The sequence below is a fragment of the Panthera tigris genome, chromosome B4, assembly GCF_018350195.1.
Source record: "Panthera tigris isolate Pti1 chromosome B4, P.tigris_Pti1_mat1.1, whole genome shotgun sequence".
NCBI lineage: Eukaryota > Metazoa > Chordata > Mammalia > Carnivora > Felidae > Panthera > Panthera tigris.
In genome coordinates, this window is record NC_056666.1 from 98,758,470 (window position 1) to 98,778,797 (window position 20,328).

General features: G+C 34.4%; 1 protein-coding gene across 7 annotated transcripts in view; it reads right to left on the reverse strand.

Moving 5' to 3' along the window:
- NAP1L1 (nucleosome assembly protein 1 like 1) overlaps positions 1 to 20,328 on the reverse strand; it is a 33,292-nt gene that overhangs the window by 821 nt on the left and 12,143 nt on the right. For 3 of the 7 annotated variants that reach the window (XM_042992781.1, XM_042992780.1, XM_042992779.1), the window contains 13 exons: positions 16,395 to 16,480; positions 14,804 to 14,906; positions 9,045 to 9,186; positions 8,711 to 8,791; positions 7,665 to 7,793; positions 6,628 to 6,699; positions 5,363 to 5,502; positions 4,777 to 4,922; positions 4,663 to 4,682; positions 2,913 to 3,035; positions 2,181 to 2,210; positions 1,619 to 1,669; positions 471 to 542 (listed from right to left, as the gene is read on the reverse strand). In XM_042992781.1, coding sequence (XP_042848715.1) covers positions 507 to 542; positions 1,619 to 1,669; positions 2,181 to 2,210; positions 2,913 to 3,035; positions 4,663 to 4,682; positions 4,777 to 4,922; positions 5,363 to 5,502; positions 6,628 to 6,699; positions 7,665 to 7,793; positions 8,711 to 8,791; positions 9,045 to 9,186; positions 14,804 to 14,906; positions 16,395 to 16,480 — 1,159 coding nt within the window. In that variant the 3' untranslated portion in view covers positions 471 to 506. Of the gene's footprint in view, positions 1 to 470; positions 543 to 1,618; positions 1,670 to 1,851; positions 1,948 to 2,180; positions 2,211 to 2,912; positions 3,036 to 4,662; positions 4,683 to 4,776; positions 4,923 to 5,362; positions 5,503 to 6,627; positions 6,700 to 7,664; positions 7,794 to 8,710; positions 8,792 to 9,044; positions 9,187 to 14,803; positions 14,907 to 16,394; positions 16,481 to 20,328 lie in introns of those variants that run through there. The other 4 variants (XM_007088751.3, XM_007088750.3, XM_007088752.3 and 1 more) reach the window with 4 other exon arrangements.

The following is a 20,328-nucleotide window of genomic DNA, read 5'->3' on the forward strand; positions in this document are numbered from 1 at the left end:
TTGTCTTGACAAGTTCTGTTTTTTGTTCTTTAAATGATGAATTGTCTTAGTCTAAGTCACTGCATTTCTGCAACAAAGTAATGAAAGGCACAGCTAGTGCAAGCAAACTTAAACCCAATTCAATTACCAGCTGAAAAAATATTTTGGTTCTTCAGGGAAAAAAAATAAGCGAATCAAAAAAAACTGTTCTTTTAACAGGGCTGTTCACTTTCACAGCTATAATCTAAATTCTTTGTTACATGATAAAAATTACTCCAGAAGAACCAAACCATGTAGTGATGAATGAACATGCATGAAAGAATTTATGCAATAGATAGAGCTGGCAGAAAAACTACAGTTAAAATGCTAAGTAGAACAAATTGGTCTTTAAAATTATCAGTTCCTTTCCTTTAAAAAAAAGTACTGAGTCTACCAAGAAAATACAAAAACATAAGGCTGTAAGAAAATAATAGTTGTGTTTAGGCTATTACAGTGCAGGTTATCCTCAAGGCCACATACATCCTGCTTCACTGCTGCTTGCACTCTGCTGGGTTTTGATCCTTCTGTTAAAGGAAAACAACAAGTCAATCTATCTTTTTCTACCTGCTTCAGTTAATTTTCAACAGTAATTAAACTATCTTAATTATATTATCTCACTGTTCTACCAAAACTTGTGCCAAATTAAAGAAATAGTATATAGCAATGATGGAAAGTTATTTATTCAAATATCAGCAAGTCACAAAAATGCTAAAATAAAGCCCAAATTTTACATTGTAGAATGAATTCCATAAAATAAAACACACTAAGCCATAATCTTAAAAAATAAAATAACCATGCAATTTATGTTAGCCATATTATCAATATTTTCCTTCTTATAGATCAATTATTGATAAATCCTAATTCCATTAATATTAACTTTCAAGAGTAATTCATACCTATTAGAATATTTAAGATTATTTTTAACTACCCCCTCTCTTACCTGCTCACTAAAGTATCTTCTGGATATTTTACAGAATTTAGCAAATGAATGAATACATTTAACAGAAACCTTAAGTTTCAAATGAATCCTGATAAGGTATTTTGTATTTTGGGGGAGACAATGGGCTTTACTAGCCCTGATATGACAAACTCTCAATAACAGATTGGGACTCTCAGAAAAAAGGTGGTTGGGAGAATCTAACACAGTATTGCTTCCCTATTCCCAAGCACTTTTGCATTCAGGTTATTTAAAAACTGACCTTTGTTTATAACCTATCCTTTGGAGGAAAAACAACCTAAGAACACTAATAAGTAATTTTAAATGCTTTAAAATTGTGAAGAAGAAGAAGAAGAAAAAAAAGCCCAACATAAAGTGCATTAGAAGTAGAATCTTAGGGTTTATTTAGCCTGAAACTATGAAAAATACAAAGTCAGAACCAAAAATAAAAGTTTCTTAGGAAAGGTACACTGGCATATCATGTACTATTGAAATACCAGTGAAGATTAAAAAAAAAATGTATGTATGTATGTATGTATGTATATATATATATATATATATCTCCAGTCAGTAAGACTTACAAAATAAACTTTATATTAAGAAACATCAACTCTTATGTAACTTGCCTTAAATTTAATAGAAAGCAGCACTAATTTTGCTCACCTTTGAGTCATAGTCTGGATCATTTTCCTCATCTCCTTCTTCTTCCCCTTCCTATATTAAAGTTCAAAATGCATCCATGAAGTAGGTACACAGTAGGAAGAAATGGCTCATAATGTATGGAGAAATTTTAATATAAGTTACTCTATAGGTCAAAAGATTTTCATGATTACAGAGTTTGGTGACAATGCAATTTAATTTGAAAGCTTCTAATATGAAAAATTTCCCAACACAACTTGAGACATCCAGACAGCTTTTATTGAAAAGATTTACTGCAGCCAACGTTGAAAAAGTTTACTGCAGCTTTTGACTTCTTCAAAGAGCTGATAACCCTGCAGCAGAACAGAATTATTTGAAATAAAAAAAATGTTCTGAGTTTTGCAATTTATTTATTGAAACCTTATACATACATTGTTTGGCTGTAGAATTCTAAAACCGTATTTTTTTTCCAAAAAGTGTTTATCCCGTATCACAGAATAATGATTATAGCAAAGGAATACATAAGTCACTCAATTCGCTTCTCAATGTGTTAAACAGAATTATTTGCTCATTTGGTAAACATTACCTCATCCGCTTCTTCACCTTCTTCATCATACTAAAAAGGGAAAAAAGGATGAAGTGTGAATGTAGCTAACAACCATTTGAGAGTAGCATTACTTACAGCCATCACTGTCTCCACTAAGATCTAAAAAGAGGAAAATACTTTCCCCTAAGGTGACTAATTACAAATTACATAGCTGTAGGAATCAGTTCAGTGCCATTATCTAAATCTGACAATCTAAAAAAAGAACACAGTACAATTGTGGGTGTGGTCAGACAACTATTACTATAAATATTACCTGCCTGTACTTATGTGAACACACTGCACAAAAAGGACCTAAAGCCTAATGGAATGATTGTCATTTAGCAATAAAGATATCCAAAATATTTGAGGGGAGCCTAATTTTACCTTAATTGTTGTTTAATACTCCTTTGGATAAAAATTCTATGTTTCCTAATATTTTTATGTTAAGTAATAAAAAACATCTTAGGCATGTTTTTTGTTTGGTCAAAGACAAGGGCATTATAGACCTCCAACAATAACCAAACACAATAAAGTTTTACTAATTCGGAGAAGTCTAAGATCCTAGGAGGACATATTTAAAGCAATTCAGGAAAGTTATCTACAGGACATCAGTAATTAGCCTTTGAATTATTCTGTCTTTTAAAAAATCACAACTATTCATTAAACCTCTCATCAATTGTGACAATCACACCCTCACCAAATTATTTCACTGCAGGATTCAGATTCACTCACATCATCATCATCGTCTTCAATAGCTTCTCCAGTAAAGTATAACACTGATCTTGGGATTATACGCTCACGTAAAAAGTGACCAATTTCAAAGTCTGCGGCAAGGATAGCTTCAGCATCATCATCCTTTAAAAACAAAACAAAAACAAGCACAAAATTTAATAACTGCTATTTAATTAGGCACATGCAAGACTCTTGGGTTTAAATCCTACGAAGCAACACTCAACTTCACTTTTCGTCATTTTAAAATTAGCTTCTGTGTGTGATTCAGTAGTCATCTACATATACCTTAGGTCTACAGATTTTTAATAAAAAGAAAAGTAAGCAATGCAGTGTACATACTCAGAGAAATTTGGGAAATAAAAATTAGAATTGGTTATTGTTTAGTTTTTTTTCTGGCTTAAAATTAAAATACAAAAGCAACTTTGTTATGGGACTGTAATTTTCCTTTTAAAATATTAATTACTGAAAACACCCAACGGAATAATACTAAGATACTAAGAATCTAAGGATTTATAACAGTAGGTGTATGACACATAATGAAACAACATGGAGAATCACTACACACTTCCTAAAAGTAGTACCCTAGCAGGTACATAATGCCAAATGAGAAAGAATCCTACTTAATAAATACAAAGTCAATCCAGGATTTCTATTTAATGACAAAGCACAACACAAAATTGGTGCTGACATTCTTCAAAATTAAAATAATTCCATTATTCTACGATACCAAACAATGAGTAAACATTCCATGAATGTTCATTTTGATTCATCAACATAATCCACTATAATGAACATCCAAAAACACACAAAAGGGCCAGTGGACTTTGAAGGAAAGACTTCTAATCACAGGTGGTAGTCTGTCTGTAACTACACAAGATTGTTTTGTTACCATCAATATTTGGAAATAGAAATTAAAAAAAAAAAAAAATCACTTCAACACAAACTCCAACCCATTTGCTGACATGAAAATAACATGAAACTATCTCAATGCTCACAGGTAGGTCTTTCAACCTAAAATTCGGGTGCTGCTTTATAGCCCCCTTTTTTGTCCTATAAAAGGTATTTTGAGCCAAGCCACTTACTACTCTTTTCAGGCAGATATACTTGCCTTTTACACATCTGGTCCAAACCCTGGCTAAAACCATTCTAATTCGAAAGTATTCAAAATAAAACATACTTTCTAATTCCATATGTATAAAACTATTTAAACTACCTGAGTTAATTTAAGTTCAAAGATGTGGCCAACAGAAGAGCAAATTCACAACATACTTAGCCTACCCTGCCTGTATAGACCTCTCAGAGGTTGTTCCTCTTTCTAGGCCATACACAGGCACAATCACAGCTCTTGGCATATGGTCACATAATACATGGCCACAATAAGAAACCATATTTCCACTGGAATAACACAGAAAGAGTTCTGACCAGAATGGTTAGGAGTTTAGTAAACAGTACAAATGGTTTAATACCTTCTAGTTTCAGTAAGAAAACTACAATCTTAACAACTTGAATCCCCTACACAATATTTGCAAGTCTCCAAAGAAAAGAAAGCCTTTAGCCTTTCCATTTTTCAGTGGAAGCACAATAAGCATTTTGAATGAAATAATTTCAGATGCATAATGGTCTTTTCCATGCACTGCAAGCCTCAGAACAAAATTCAAGTAGCAACTATCCAACTCCCCACGTTTGAGAACCAATTCTCTAATTTCATATGTAATTAACAATTCAATAAATAAATAACAATTTAACTTACCAGGTCTCCACTCTCGGGAACTGCAAAATTGAGAAAAGAAATTCAAGTGAGTAAGAAATTAAAGAAAGCTTGTAATAAAACAACCATCAATACCCAAACTAAAACACTGTTTACCTTCAGGAGGGGCAAAAAAATTAAAGAAAGAGTCGTTGGAAACTGTTTTGGTCACAGTACGAACTGTCCCACGTCCCTTGTGTTTCTGCTTCTTCTTAATGGTTTTCAAAGTGACATTCTTTCCTTTTTTCCAATCTATCTGGCACCTTGCAAAACAAAGGAGAAAAAAAAAATCTATCACAATTAACATATTACATTTAATTGATAGAAGAGCTATGATTTATCTAATTAAATATTATATTTAATTACAAATTTTAGAGGGGAAAAATTGGCTCAAATGTTTTTAGTAGCATATAAAGAGAAAATTTTATTTCAACAAATTTTTTCAATAAGATATTGACAATTAGCACAAATTCACAGTACAATAAATTTAAACATGCACTCCTTTGGACAACTATCTGCAATACCGAAAGCCAAGGAGAATTCTAGGAAAATAGGTAAGCTCTTCTCAGAAAACATTTTACTGAAATGTTTAGTGATAAACTATGTATGTCTCTATGTATCACACACACACTAGGAAATACCAAGCATCACAAATTCTAAGTAAAATAGATAAATTCTGTGAAAGTAGTAAAATTAAACTCACCCTGTACAACCCATAATTTCTGGTCCATCAAAAGAAAAGGGATCAGAGTCATCTGGTTCTGACCTCATCCTGTATGTCTTTGTCAACACTTCATTTGTGAAATATTCATTGGGTTCAAAGTGAAATTCTAAGACAAAACTCTTAAAAAAAATAAAAAAATAAAAACTAATGAAATTCCTACCTCATAAATATCAGTGCTTTAGTAAATAAAACTTAATCTGTTGATTGATTTGTATAAACATATAAACTTCTAGGTGATAATGCTTTTCCCACTCTGGGAAAGGGTCAGATAAACCCCAAATTCTGTTTAAAAAGCAAAACAAGGTACAAAATAAAACTGGATAAAGTTCAGCTTATAACTTCTATTTAGTAACATGTTTACAAAACAGGTTAAAACAGCTGAATAAACTGACCAAATACTCCCTCCTTCCATCCCCACGAAGTGGACTTTAAATCTTACTCTAACCTGAATTTGACAGACGAAAAAGCCCAACTGTACCACACACAATAAAAGAAATCTATAGCCTGTAGTAGCTCTGCCCATACTTCACATAATCCTGTTGGTTTTGGGGGAAGTGAGGGCCCTTTAACATCTTCTGTTTTATGTAATTCTCAAACACATGCCATTTATCTTCATTCATTTATTATTTGAGACAGAGAGAGAGAGAGAGAGAGAGAGAGAGAAACCGTGCACATGAGACCAAGTGGAAAAGAGAAGCAGAGAGAGAGAGAGAGAGGGAGGGAGGGAGGGAGGGAGAGAAAGAGAGACAGAAGAGAAGGAGAATGGGGTAGAGGGGGAGATAGAAATAATCCCAAACAGGATCCATGCTCAGCTCAGAGCCCAACGTGGCGCTCAATCCTACAACCCTGGGATCATGACCTGAGCCAAAATCAAGAGTCAGATGCTCAACTAACTGAACCACCCAGATGTCCCCCAGACACATGCCTTTTAATGTGAAGTATTTTTTTAAATTCTGTTACCTTGCTATTATTTTTTACCTACTTTTAATCTAATATCAAAGATTTACGAGATTTCAACAATAGTTTTGTGATCAGAGGGAGGAAAAGAAATAAACACTGCATTTCAATTATCAACATCCAAACATTTATTTCCTACCAACAATTAAGAGTACCAAGTATAAGTTTTAGCTTCTTTCTCACCCCCACCTCCAAGCTTTGAGTACCACCTCTTTTCAGAAACTTCCGTATATCTACCTATAAACATCTAATGTTACAAGACTGAAACTATTTCAAAGTTCTTTTACCATGGGCTGGCCAGCATCTGAGAACTTCACTTTAATATCTTTTAAGTGCTTCAGAATAGGTTCATCATGTTCCTGCAAATTAGGAAAATATTAAAGTGAATATCTAACATGGCATTTTAGGATTAGTGTTGTTACTGGACAAAAACACTTAGCTAACTAAGACATTTATAGGGAGGTTTTACATAACAATTGTGAACCATAAGACCTACTCTCCAGATTATGGCTTATACTAAAGCTAGTTTACTTACAAGCTCTACTTATTTCTACTGCCATTGGTAGAAAAAAAGTGACTCAACAGAAAACTACATCATCATCATCATCATCATCATCATCAGACTGAATGGGCTAAAGAATACAAAACCAAGTCTTAGGCATGTTTGCTTTAAAAACGCTTCCTTTTCCAGCAGCTTCTTTTTCCTTTCATTCTGCTGGGTCCTTTTCTACTTCGCCAAAGTAGAAATGAAGTAGTCATTGTTCCAAGATTTCTTTTTCTTGACATTAACTTCCAACAATCACACTACATGGCAACAAATACTACCACGCAGGTGGTAGTGGCTCAAGAAACGCTTCTGATTAAGACAGGAAAAGTTTCCCAGAGAAGGAGACATTTAGGTTGGTTTCCCAGAAAAAGTGACAATTGTAAGAGTTAAAGATCTGTATGTTATTCTTTTAAAATGCAAGTGTTCCTTAGAATATTTGTTTCAGACTGAGAAAGTCATTTTGGGTAAGACAAATGGAATTTTAAGTCTCCTCCTTCCTATCTCCAATACCAAGCACCTAAACACAGAAGGCACAAGACTGTAACAAAACATTGCTCAATGATAAACAATTGTCAAAGGGACCATTTCATTATCTAATTTTTGAAAATGAATTAAAATTTATTTGATTACATTCATCAAAGACACATTTCCCTTCTACAGATAACACAGGTTTCAGAAGACCACAACCATTCCATAAAGGTCAATAACAGAGAGACTAGTGTCATCACAGCCATTTACACTTCAAAAGTAAACTGGTGTTATTATAAATAAAATTACCTGAACCATATCACTGAGCAAGTCAACATTCTTAAAAACAGTCAACCAGAATTCAGGAATTCCCTTGGGGTCTTCTTTTTCTTCATCTTTTTTCTCATCTTCGATCTTGGCTTTTTCTTTCAGCTCCTCCTTGATAAATGACAGCATACATTACTGAATACCTAGATCAGACCTCTGATAAAATATTACCCATCCCCTTAACTTACATCCAGTGGTGAAGTACAGAAACCAAAAAATCTTCAATCACCAATTGTAACTTTCAATCAAATTATAAGTTCTGGTCCAATTGTATAAACACTGCTGTTTACCATACCAAACCTTACTTCTATAAATATTGCTAATTACCATACTCCTCCAAAAAAGAGAACCACTAGGAGAGAACCTTATTATAAACCATAGGGAAATAGTTTTAGAGAAAAAAATTTTAAAGCTTCAGGGGATAAGTAAATAAATAAATACCTTACCCAATGCCTCACCCCTTGTTCTTGATCAAAACACTATATTTGCTTTATCAACCAACATTAAAACAGCAATGTTGGAGAAACAGGGTCATGTAACAGAACTCTGCATTTGTGTCACAACCCTGCCATTTATTAGCTGTAGGCAGGTCACTTAGAAGCTTCCATTTCAGGGGTGCCTGGGAAGTTCCTCTTGATTTCAGCTCAGGCCATGATCTCGCGGTCATGGGATAAGCCCTGTGTGGAGCCTGCCTGGGAATTCTCTCTCTCTCCCCCCACCCCCTTCCCCTCCCCGCACATGCGTGCACACACTCTCTCTCAAAATAAACATATAAACTTTAAAAAAAAAAAGCCTCCATTTCATCACTTGAAAAGAACATCCTTTGCATGTCATCATGAAGTTCAAAGGAAAATTTTATATGAATCTATAAAACTTAAATACTATAAAAATGTAAGGGAAAAATGAATTTTGTATTCAGATGAATTTGGGTACAGATGGTGCCAGGTCTAACAGTGGCTCATCTGCACTCACTATCCATTTTACAATAAAATATTTTCAAGGGATAAAAACACAAAGTTGGTACCAACCGAAATTTCATCCTCCTCATCTGGTTTCCATTCACATTCCTCTTCTGTAGGTTCATAAATTGCATTAATGATCTCAAATCGCTAAAATGATTTAAAAAGAAAAGCTTACATAAAAACACTGATATCCAAGACAGAAACTAGCTGTTTCTCGTTAAAGACGCTTATAGTTTTAATGAATGCATACCACAACCTGAATTGTTATAATTGATTTCCCAAATACCTCTTAATAACCATCTGGCTGAGAGGCCTAAAGACTTAACCACCTGTAAGTTTGTTTATATTTCCAGAGCTTTATTATAATGTCATATTTTAGATAAATAATAGAAAGCATTACCTTATCAAATAGAGGCTGATAGAGAACAGCATACTTTCTTTCAAGATCATGAACTTCCTCATAGAATTTGGCTTCTATCTGTGCACATTTAACTTGAAGGTTTTTGAGAGCATTCACTCGTCTCTTAACTACCCTAGGCAAGCTGAAAGGTTGGAATGCACCAGTTACACAGCATCATAGTAAAATACAAGTCATACTTCTATCATATTGAAAATAAAGCATAAAAGTCAGTGAATGATAGTTTCCTATTTGAAGCAAAAGGTATACTCAAAGTAACTAAAATAAATACATGGACTTCTTGACTGAAATATTTCAAAAACGAACATTTAAATAGATACAGTAAGTTGATAAGAGAATGTAAATCGTATCAACCCTAAATCTTTCATTCTAATCAAGTTCAGCAGTAGACTTGTCAATGCTGGCATCTACGCTGTAAAACAGACTATTTTTTGAGTTCAAAAGTCATGGACTGATCATCTTAACTCTGAGAATAAGGACAGTAACCTTGATTTTAAAAAGAAAAAAAAAAGTATGTGTATCTCACCCATACCAGCTATTTTTAGGGAAAAGGAGAACATATGTATATTAGAAAAACGGATGGTATCCTACACTATTATTTCTTATTTTAGTGTATTTAATTTGGAATTTGAAATTTTATTAAAAATATGACTGTTATGTTCCATGAAGGGACTTTAGTAAGATATAATTCATATATCATACAATTTACTATGGGGTGGGTATAAGCCTCCCGAAGTATGATTAAACTTAGGAATCCCCTACCACCCAAAACATTTCACTCAAAATTTATCTAACTTCAGGGAATCGTACAAAAGATCCAGAATCCAGATTAGAATTTCCTGCCATAGGCAGATTGTTGTAAATCAAACAATTCTCTTACTTAACCACTATTTTAGTTATGATAATCAGAAGTAGAAAACAAATTATCTACAGATACCATTTTTTTATTTCTTACAATTAAAAGTAAAAAGCTTAATGTTTAGTCAAGGTAGTGAAACAGCATGGTGTGCTGCCCACCCCCACAGCCTATCTTAAAGAAATAAAAAATTAAAAAAAAAAATTCAACCCTAGAAACTTTAGAACTAAGAAGGAAACAACTATTTCAGGCACTTGCACACACACACACCATGGGCAACTTCTGAGACTAACAACTGCACAGGGTGAACTGCAACCTCGAAAAAGGAGGAAATGGCCTGAATGGGTAGCAGTGAGGACAGGCTAGAAGAAAGCTTTTTAAATTCTGCACTTTCCTTACAACAGTCAGTGCCTGTCCCCTTCACCCTTCACAGAGCCCAGTGCCAACATTTTTAGGAGGTGATAAAAGCTGGACTGGCTGAAAGCCTACAAGCACTCATTCCTCCACCCCTCCACTCCAGGTACTCTTCCCAAAGCAGCCAAAAACAATTGCCTAGAATTGACAGCCAACTTTTGAGTCTAAGTTAACTGGAGCTCTCCTTAGGTTCATCCCATCCCCTCACCTCAAACTCCACGGGACTATCACAAACCAAAGCTTGATCTTTAATAATCATTACCGAGGAGTAACTGTTATCAGCCAACGAGCCTAAGCTCTAAGTCCAAATAACTAAACACTTGAGGAGTACAATCTCTAATGAAAGAATGAAATATTTATCATCTGAAGCCGTATTATTAGACAGAACAATGTAAATGTATTTAAGGAAATGAGGGAAGAAACAAGACCAAGAAATCTAAAAGTGGAAATATTAAGTATGAAAAATATAGTAGCTAAATTATATAACCAACAAATAGGATAAACTGGATAGGTTCAAGTGAAAGAAGTCCATTAAAGTTGAAAAGGTCTCCAGAAGGCAGCAGGAAAGACATACAGTTATGATTTGGACAACAAAAGTAACAACAGCTAAAAGACAGAAGGGAGGTGGATAGCTCAAGAAATGAATAATAAATTTCTCAGAGTCAAAGTAATATGGAAATCCTCACTCTCACCCCTAAACAGGCTAATGAAATTTATGAATATCAAAGACCAAAGAAAATTCTAAATGTATTCAATGAAAAAGCAAATAACATATGAAGAAAAAGGAATCAGACCATCAGGCTTCAAAAGAAAACACCATATGCAAGAAATGCATTTTTAAGATATTTAAGAATTCTGAACTTACAATTTTATAAACCAAACTATTATTCAGATATAAAACAAAATAAAAACTTTTTATGAGGCTTATCAGGCTTCAGGAAATATGCCACAGATACTCGTTACATTCATTAAAAGTAATTTTTGAAAAAGTTAAAAAAAAAAAAAAAAAACAACTCGGGAACACTATATAAGATATGGGCAGCCAAATATCTTGGTATATTTTACTGATGTTTTGATGAACAAAAAGAGGACTAGAAGATGTATATTTATAAACAATACAGACATTGGTAAATTTAAGAAATCAATAGGGGTATTAGGTTTTGAGCCTCTTTACCATAATAACAAAAAGTAGAATGCAGTAACTTTGAAGCCAGCAGAAGACAACCGGAATTATTTAATGGAAAGCAGAAAAAAGGAGGAAAAAAGAAAGTACGATAAATTATAAAATAAAATAATAGCAATTCAGTCCAAAAACAATACCACCTTCAAGAAATGCAAAGAGTTTGAAACCACTAATAATGAAGCGAGCAAACTTTCTTACCAGAGATAAGATACAAGGATGGAAAAAGACATGCCAGGCAAAGGAAGGAAGGAAGGAAGGAAGAAAGAAAGAAAGAAAGAGAAAGAAAGCAAGCTGGAATAGCTATCTTAATATCAGACAAAACTGAATTCATAACAACAACAACAAAAATATCACAAAATACAAAAGAGGACATTTTAGTCTTGTAAACTAGAACATAAGGACAAGATGTATACGTCACAAACATATAGCTAATAATACAGCTTCAAAATATACTAATCCACAACCAATAGAGATTAAATAGAAAATTTTAACACATCCTTCCCAGAAACTGTTAGTTCAGGCAGATAATCAATAAGCAGAAATAAAGAGAACTTGAACAACACAATTAATAAATTTGCACTACTAATTCCAGCATATAGATCTTCACTCTACATTCATAGAACATTTATTAAAACAAAGTATTAAGACCATAAAAGATAGATTTAAAAAAAAAAAATCAATTCAAGCATTCAATTCAAGAAACTGGAAAGAGGAAAAGAGCAAACTCAAATAAGAAGGGTTCTCAAACCCCTAAGGCCAAAGTCCATTTTTAGAAGAGTTCTACCAACTGTTCAAGGAACAGTTAATTCCTATCTTATTCAAATTGCTTTGAAAACAGGGAAAAAAGTAAAAGCAGCCGTGTCTATTTCATTAAGCAATCGAAATCTTCACTCTAAAACCAGGGCTTGGAATTACCATCCCATTGAAAGTTTCTGTATTGTACATACATACATATGTACATACACACACAAGTTCAATTCACTAATGAATAACGACCTTACATAAAATTATTAAACTAAACTCAACAGTGTAGGTTTATTCCAAGAAAGTAAGGTGAGTTCAGTATCTGAAATATATTTCCAAACTGTATTTAATATGTACTTAATAGATTCAAAGAAAAAGTCAAAAGACCATCTGAATACAGAAAAAAAGGTCACAAAAAATCCTACGTAGACACCAAATGTAATGGAGAGATTTTATATCCATTCCAGACTGGAAATAAGACAAAGATGCTCATGTTTAATGCTAACATTTAACACAGTACTGCAAGTCCTGGCCAATACTGTAATGAAAGAAAAATAAACGTGGTGTGACATAACATAAAGATTAGAGCTAAAACTGCCATTACTCGCAGACAAGATCTTTTGCCTATGGGAGGAGAACAAAGAACAAAGAACAAATTACTACCAAAGTGTAGCAAGATTTCTGGATACAAGATCAACAGCAAAAAAATAAATAAAAATAAATCAATAGCACTCTTCTTGACATCAACAGCTAACATGGAGATACAATAAAAGATACTATATTCACAAAAGCAACACAACTAAAGTACACAGGAATTAACCAAGAATAGACTTTGAAAAAAAAATTTAGAGTAAGAGAATATGATCTCAATAAATACAAAGATGTGGATGAGACAACGTAACATTAAAAGGATAATTCCCTACCATGTTAATATGTACACTCAATGTAACTCCTATCAAAAACTTTAGTGTGTTGAGAGGGGCTGTTTTCTGTTTTGTTTTATGAAAATCCCTAGAAACTTACTAGCAACCATATGTGGGATGAAGGTCTACCTACCGTTAAGCCAATCTTAAGAGTGTGTTCCACAGGGAATGAGGGGGAGGGGAAAGGGTGGAAGAAGATACTACAGGGAGAAAGATTAAATCATCACCCTGCTAGATATTAAAACATACTAAAAAGCCATATTAATTAAAACCGGTATTAAAACAGAAGAGTGCTGTTCAAAGACAAACACAGATGTTTATAAGAAACTGGTATGTAATAAAGGTGGTATCACAAATAAATGGGCGAATAATCATCTGTTCATGGTGAAGTGTGATAAAAACAAGCTCATCAAAACAAAACAAAAAAACAAAAAAATCTGGACGCCTAGCTAAATACAAAGGTGAACTCTAGAGGGATTATTAAAGACCTAAAGATGAAAGGTAAAACTAGTCAATAGGAACTACAGAAGGAACTAGGAAGGACTTGTTAAAACTTGAAAAGAATGAGCCACACAGGTCAAAACCTTAAAATATAAAAATTAAGGATTTCTGTTTAATGGAGAATGCTATGGATAAAGTTAATAGAAATGACATGAAAGATTTACAAGTCTAAAACTGATGACAGATGAACACCTAGAATACACAGAAACTCCTGCAAAAGACAGTAAACCCCAATAGGAAAATGGACAGAGGGAACAACAAATGAGCAACCTAAAAAGCTCACAATCATGAAAAAAAGCTCAAAACTCAGTAGACAACAGAAAATACAAACAAAACAAAATATGCCTGTACCTCTTCGATTGGTAAAAAACAAAACACCCATAAAGGTGAATGATACCAACTGCTGGCAGGGACACAAGGATAGAGCAACCTTCATGCACCAGCTCTAGAAAGCAAGCTGGAAGTATTTAAAGTTTGCATACCTCATATAACAATCCCTATGAGGTAAGTACATAACCCAAAATAATTCTTACACAGTTTTTTAGGAGGGCATGCACAAAGATGACCATTACAATGGAATTTGTGTTGATGGAGCTTGGAGGCAATCTAGATATCCATCAAAGAATAAGCTTATAATAGAACATGGTGGACACAAATCACCGCAAGTGACAACATTTAGAAGCTAGAAACTACTGACTAGAGATTACATACAGAAAGCAATGTGGATGGATCCTAAAACCATAAAGCCAAGTATAAAAAAACAATTATAAGCAAAATAAGATATATGTGCTATTGTTAATGATTTATAGGACCAGTGAAATAAATAAGAAATCATTATTTCTTGTAATCCTGTGCACTTCTAGCAAACCTCCAAACAAATCTCAGAAATGGTTAAGATCAGTGTATTTCCTGTGGAGAAGAGTCAAACTTTGAAAAGACCAACTCTAAATTGGTGGTACTCGGCAAAATTTTAAACTCCCAATAATCCTATAATAGATACTAACAGACATTAGCTTTCCACTATTACTAATGTAAGTCCTAGATGGTCTTAAAAATAGGTACACTTGCAATGTTGATTATAGAAGGATAAATAAGGACTATGGAAAAGAAGAACTTGTACCTTTCAATGTATCCTGTTGGTGTTTCTACCAGACCATCAAGTCTTTCTTGAAGGGCTGCAAGAATCTGAGGATTTTGCATCATCTGAACAGTCAGCTGACGCGCTTTAAAAAAAAAAAAAAAAAAAAAAAAAAAAGGGCATCGAAAGAAGGATTTTATGAAAATGTATTATGCTATTTTAATAGGACAATCCAATCATGAAATTTTCCTGACTAGCCCATAAATCATTGGTCTGAACAGAGACGGGCAGCAAGCGGAGGAAAATCCACTCTAGGAAAAGTTCAGATTCCTAATGATCTAATACATCACCACCTCTCAAGGCCATTGCTACAACTCCTGTGAATAATATCCTTTCTCTTCCTACTACATTGTGTTTCACACACCTTCCATTTTTGAGAAGCTCAAAGCTTCATCTGGATGCCTATCTAACTGTAGATAATGCTTTGAAGCAGACAACACAAACTATTAGAAAACTGCAAATACAGTTTCAATCCTGGGACAAAGACTGTGGAGTGAGTAACCTAAATGTTTTGTTTGATGCTTAATAGTATAGTGTGCTTGTGTATGTCTGAATAGAGAATGTTAACAGTTGAAACAATCAAGGTTGTAACTAAAGCCAAACAAAACATGATTCATTAATGGTGTCTAAAATCATACTTAAACCAAAAATACCAGATTTAGGTGAAACAAGTTATTTTGCTATATCCTCTCTTCTTCATAAACAGACATTACACAAAATTGATATTAGCCTTCCCAGTTGTGTTTTTAAAGGTCAATTCCTAATACTAATTTGATTATTGGATGATGTCCAGTTGTGATAACCAACATGCCTTTAGAAATGTTAATACGGGTCACTAAGGATACCGACCTATATATCTTTCAAGAAAACGTTGTAAGATGAAAGCTGAAACTAACCTGCAGTGGTCTTCTCACAATTAACCTCCATCTGGCTTAACAATGAAAAGTTGAGTCATCTGGTACTTCAATATTCTTGGCCCATACCCACATATGGTATGCAGGCATAACCTGCAGGCATAACCTCCACTACCATTGCTACTCCTCTTCCTTCTCGAATTACTTGCTCAAGAAAACTGTGATTGATTTTTGTTTACATTTAATACTTATCTCTTTTTTGGTTGTTTGGTTGAAATGGGTTTAAAAAAGACTGACATACAACTATAGGTTTTCTACCATTAAATACTGAACATTTTCAAATCACTCTAAGCTAGTGTTGTTTGTTTAGAAGTACCACCAAAAACAACCTGTAACATTTCTAAATTCAGACAAAACTCCTGGGCAGCTGTCTGACAGTTAGGCCATGTCACTGCAGCAGCAAGAGGGTACACAGAGTGACTTCTGATGGGTCACTAACTGTATCTATACCTTCCCCTCCCTTACTACCATTCCATCTCAACCCCTCTCTTCCCCTCCTTTCTTCCCCACCCGAATATACACATACAAACTGTGTGAACTAGAGGTATGGGCTATGTGGGTAAGGCAAACAAGGATTCAAAAGGGAACAGTATTTGTTAGTACCCTCTAGAAGACATGTGCCAGCAATCACTGGCTCCTGAAGTAATTTAAAATAATACCTTTGATTTTTGTTTCTTCACCAGTTTCTTCTTCTTCTACTTCTTCAACATCATCCAAATCTTGATCAAGTTCAGACTGTTCTTTGCTACAATATCATAGTATCACACCAAGGTTCAAATGTACCAATTACCAAAAAATAAATAAAAAATTATAGAAAAACTTCAATTTATTTTCTAGGTTAATATGCCTCTTTCAAAAATATAAAATAGGAAATTCAAAAGGTAATTCAGTTCTCTAACTTCATATGTAAACAAGCACAAACTGGAAGTACATAAAATTTCATTTAAAAGCACATGGTCAAATATAAAGTTTGTATTTCACACTTTTTTTTTTAAGATTTTACTTTTAAGTAATCTCTACACCCATCCTGGGGTTCGAACTCACAACCTGAGATCAAAAGTCGCATGCTCTACCAACTGGGCCAGCGAGGCATCCCTCTATTTCAAGCTTTAAAAATGTGGTTTGGTAGGTTTTGGTACAGGCAATGAGAGGTCAGGAAGTATGTGCTCTCTACCCAATATCCACTGATATCACTCTGAGTAACAGCACCCTTATTTTATAGGAGATGCAATACACCAAGCTTTAAAATCCTACATTTCTCAGCCTACCTCTTAGCTAGGTGGGTTATGTGGCTCTGTTTGGGCAATGGGTTAAAAAGTCGTATAGAACTAAGTAAGCCTCCTACATAGGATGGTAGACAGCTGGGAGGCCTCATCTTGCTGCCTCCCTAGAATAGGGATGTGATGACTAGAGTTCCAACAGCCATGTTGGACCATGGGGCATCCTAGAGAGAGAATAAAAGTCAACAGAATGAGGGAATTTAGAAGATTAAGGAACTGGATCCTTGATGGCTATGGAGCAATCACATCAGCCTGTACTCATTATCTTTGGACTTTCCTCCTTTTTCTTTACTTCACAGTAGAGATGGGCAAAAAGTTAAAGAGAAGACCCGAGTCTACTGCATGCTTGGAGCAAAGCCAGGAGGATGGCACCATTGAAAGAAAAGGAAAAAGTAGGAAGATAAAATTCTCCCCACTTCATCTTAAAAATCTAGTTTTTGAACATGCAATTTCAACAGGAATTAAAAAGGGAAATAAGGATATCTAAGTTAATGTATAGGTCTTCATATAATTCCTTGTGTGATTTTACATTTTAATATCTGGTTTAGAGATTTAGTTACTTTCATGTTTAGAAAGAGCATTTGGAAAATTAATTTTCATATAGAGACAAATATAGAAAAGGTCAACTGTGTTCTGCCAGCAAGATTTATGTTCCTGTAACTAAGGAAAAAATTCCAGCCTTCTCATCAAATATACAGATTATTCTGAAATTATACAGATTATTCTGAAATTATCTTTTATTATAAACTTAAACATACTCAGACTTAAGGTCAGTAAACCACAAAACTATTCCTCCAGTGTGATTTTATTAATTTACTGAACATCTACATTTTAAGGCTTTAAAACAGGGGTCCACAAACATGGGTCAAATACAGCCCATTATCTTTGTAAATAAAACGTTACCAGAACACAACCACATTAATTCGTTTATGCATGGTCTATGGCTGCTTTCACGCTACAACAGCAGAGTTGAGTAACTACAACTAGACCATATGGCCCAAGGGGCCTAAATATTTATAAATCAGGTCCTTTACAGAGAAAGTTTGCTGACGCCTGCTTTAATTCTCCTTTCCTCCCATCCTCCTAGGGCTCACAGGCATCCAAAATTAAATAAGGGGACGGTGGGGTATCAAGCTGTCACAACCAATTTCTTTTTTTTTTTTAAGTTTAAAACAGAATGAGGGTTGCAAGGTTAAGATGGCAGATTGCACATACTCCTCTGATCTTAATCCTCCCCAAATCCCTACTACAATTATGATAAAGGGGTTTTAAAACAAAAAAACATTGAAGGACAAGGAGACAAGAGCAGCAACTTCACTGAGAAATGAAATCCTTAAGTTAGCAATAGGCAAAGCTGAAAACCAGCCCAAACACAGAATCTTAAAAAGGACACTTCTAGAACTAGAGCTGGGGGACTGACAGTGGAGAAAATAGGGAGAACTAAACAAAAACAGGTAAGTAGTTAAATCCCCAGATCCTCCCCTTCTATCTAGCAGAAGCATGGCAGTTTCTTCTCTGGAAAGGGTTAAACTGAGAGCTCAGCCTCCAAAACCACAGGTACAGCTAAGAGTATCTCAGATATAGGACTGTATCACTCTAGAATGCTGAATGTAGCAACCCTTCCCTAGCAACCTTTCCCTAATTTGGGTTCCACAACACTGAAAGCCAGATCTTTACCCAGACACTCTTCACTGGGGTATCTGACCAGCCCAGAAAAAAAAAAAAAAAAACAAAAAAACAAAAAACAAAAAAAACCCCATCATTCTGATAATGCGGATTCTTACAACAAACGCCTACCCTGATGACCTTACATTACAATCTAAATTAAAAGCCTCCCCCACTCCAAGTCAAATTTTCCAAACAACTTTTTTTTAAACCTCCCTCAATTGCATGTTCTCCCCACCCCAATCTTAGCAGACAATCAAGTATTACCTCCTATTTGAGAAAGGCTCTAACATGGAGACAAAAACAAATAGGGGAAAGAAAAATTTAAGAGTAAACATACTATAAAGAGGAAAAACATCCAGAGAAAAGATATGACAATCCAGAAAAAAGATATTACAATCAATGAAATAGGAACAAGATACTATAAAAACAGGAACAGAGAGCAAAGACACTCCTGAAAACTAAAATAACAGAAATTTAGAAACTCAATTCAAGAGTTGAAAGATAAAGTTTCTTCAGCTTTGCCCAGAAAGAAGAGCAAAGAGATAAAGATGGAAAATAAGACAAAAGATAATTAGAAGAAGCAGTTCAACAATACAACATAATAGAAGCTCCAGAAAGAGAAAACAGAAACAAGACAATCAACAAAGTAAGTCGAGAATATTCCCCAGAACTGAAAGCCATCAAGTTGCCAGACTGAAAGGGTCCACCAGTGAATGCCTAACACGAGAAATTAAAAAAATAGATATAACAATGTGAAAATTTCAGAACTCTGAAGCCAGCGTAGCTTCCAGAAATAAATATATATGTATATATTTAAGACAAAAAGTGTCACATTACAATGATCAAGAATTGACTTTGAACTTCAACACAGCAATACTGGAAGCAAAGTAACAATGGAGCAATGCCTTCAAATTTCTGAAGAAACAGGATTCTCGAATCAGAATTCTATACTCAAACTATCAAACGTAAGGATAAAATAGTTATTTTCAGTCATGTCAGATCTCAAAATAATTTACTTCCTTTGTACTTGTCCAAGAAAGTACTAAAGAACCAAAAGAAAACAACATGGGATACAGCAAACAGCAAACCTGAGAGAAGGAACCAAAGGAAAGGAACAAAACCCCAGGAAGATAATAAAACAGATCCACAATGACAACTGTATAACCAAGGTTAAGCAATTCAAATTGGAGCAGGGCAATACAGGAGGGCAATCACTTTGAAAGCCATTATCACTAAAATACCTGCTGCCATTCTTTTTATGTGTGGAAGGACTGGCCAGATTCTTAAATGTACTTGAATTTGATGCCCTTGTGCTAAATTTTCTGCCTTCCTACCTCCATGATCTGCTGCCTGCACCTTGTGGATATATCGTCATAGCATATGTCCTCCATCCAGAAGTGTACAGTTTTAATCCATTGCTAAGTTATGGGAAATCATAAGCAACAAACGGTGCAGTTCACCCATTCTCCCTTACCATATTTCTTCAAGATACCCATCCACACTAGAACCCTGCCAGAAGCCAACTTCATTAAACTTGTTTCTAGAGTGCATGGCCTTGCCCAATGAAGTCTTGAGGAAACTTGAAGCCAGAGTATGACCCAGATAATCTTTTTGCTTTTTGTTTTCCTACCTTGGAAACTTCAAC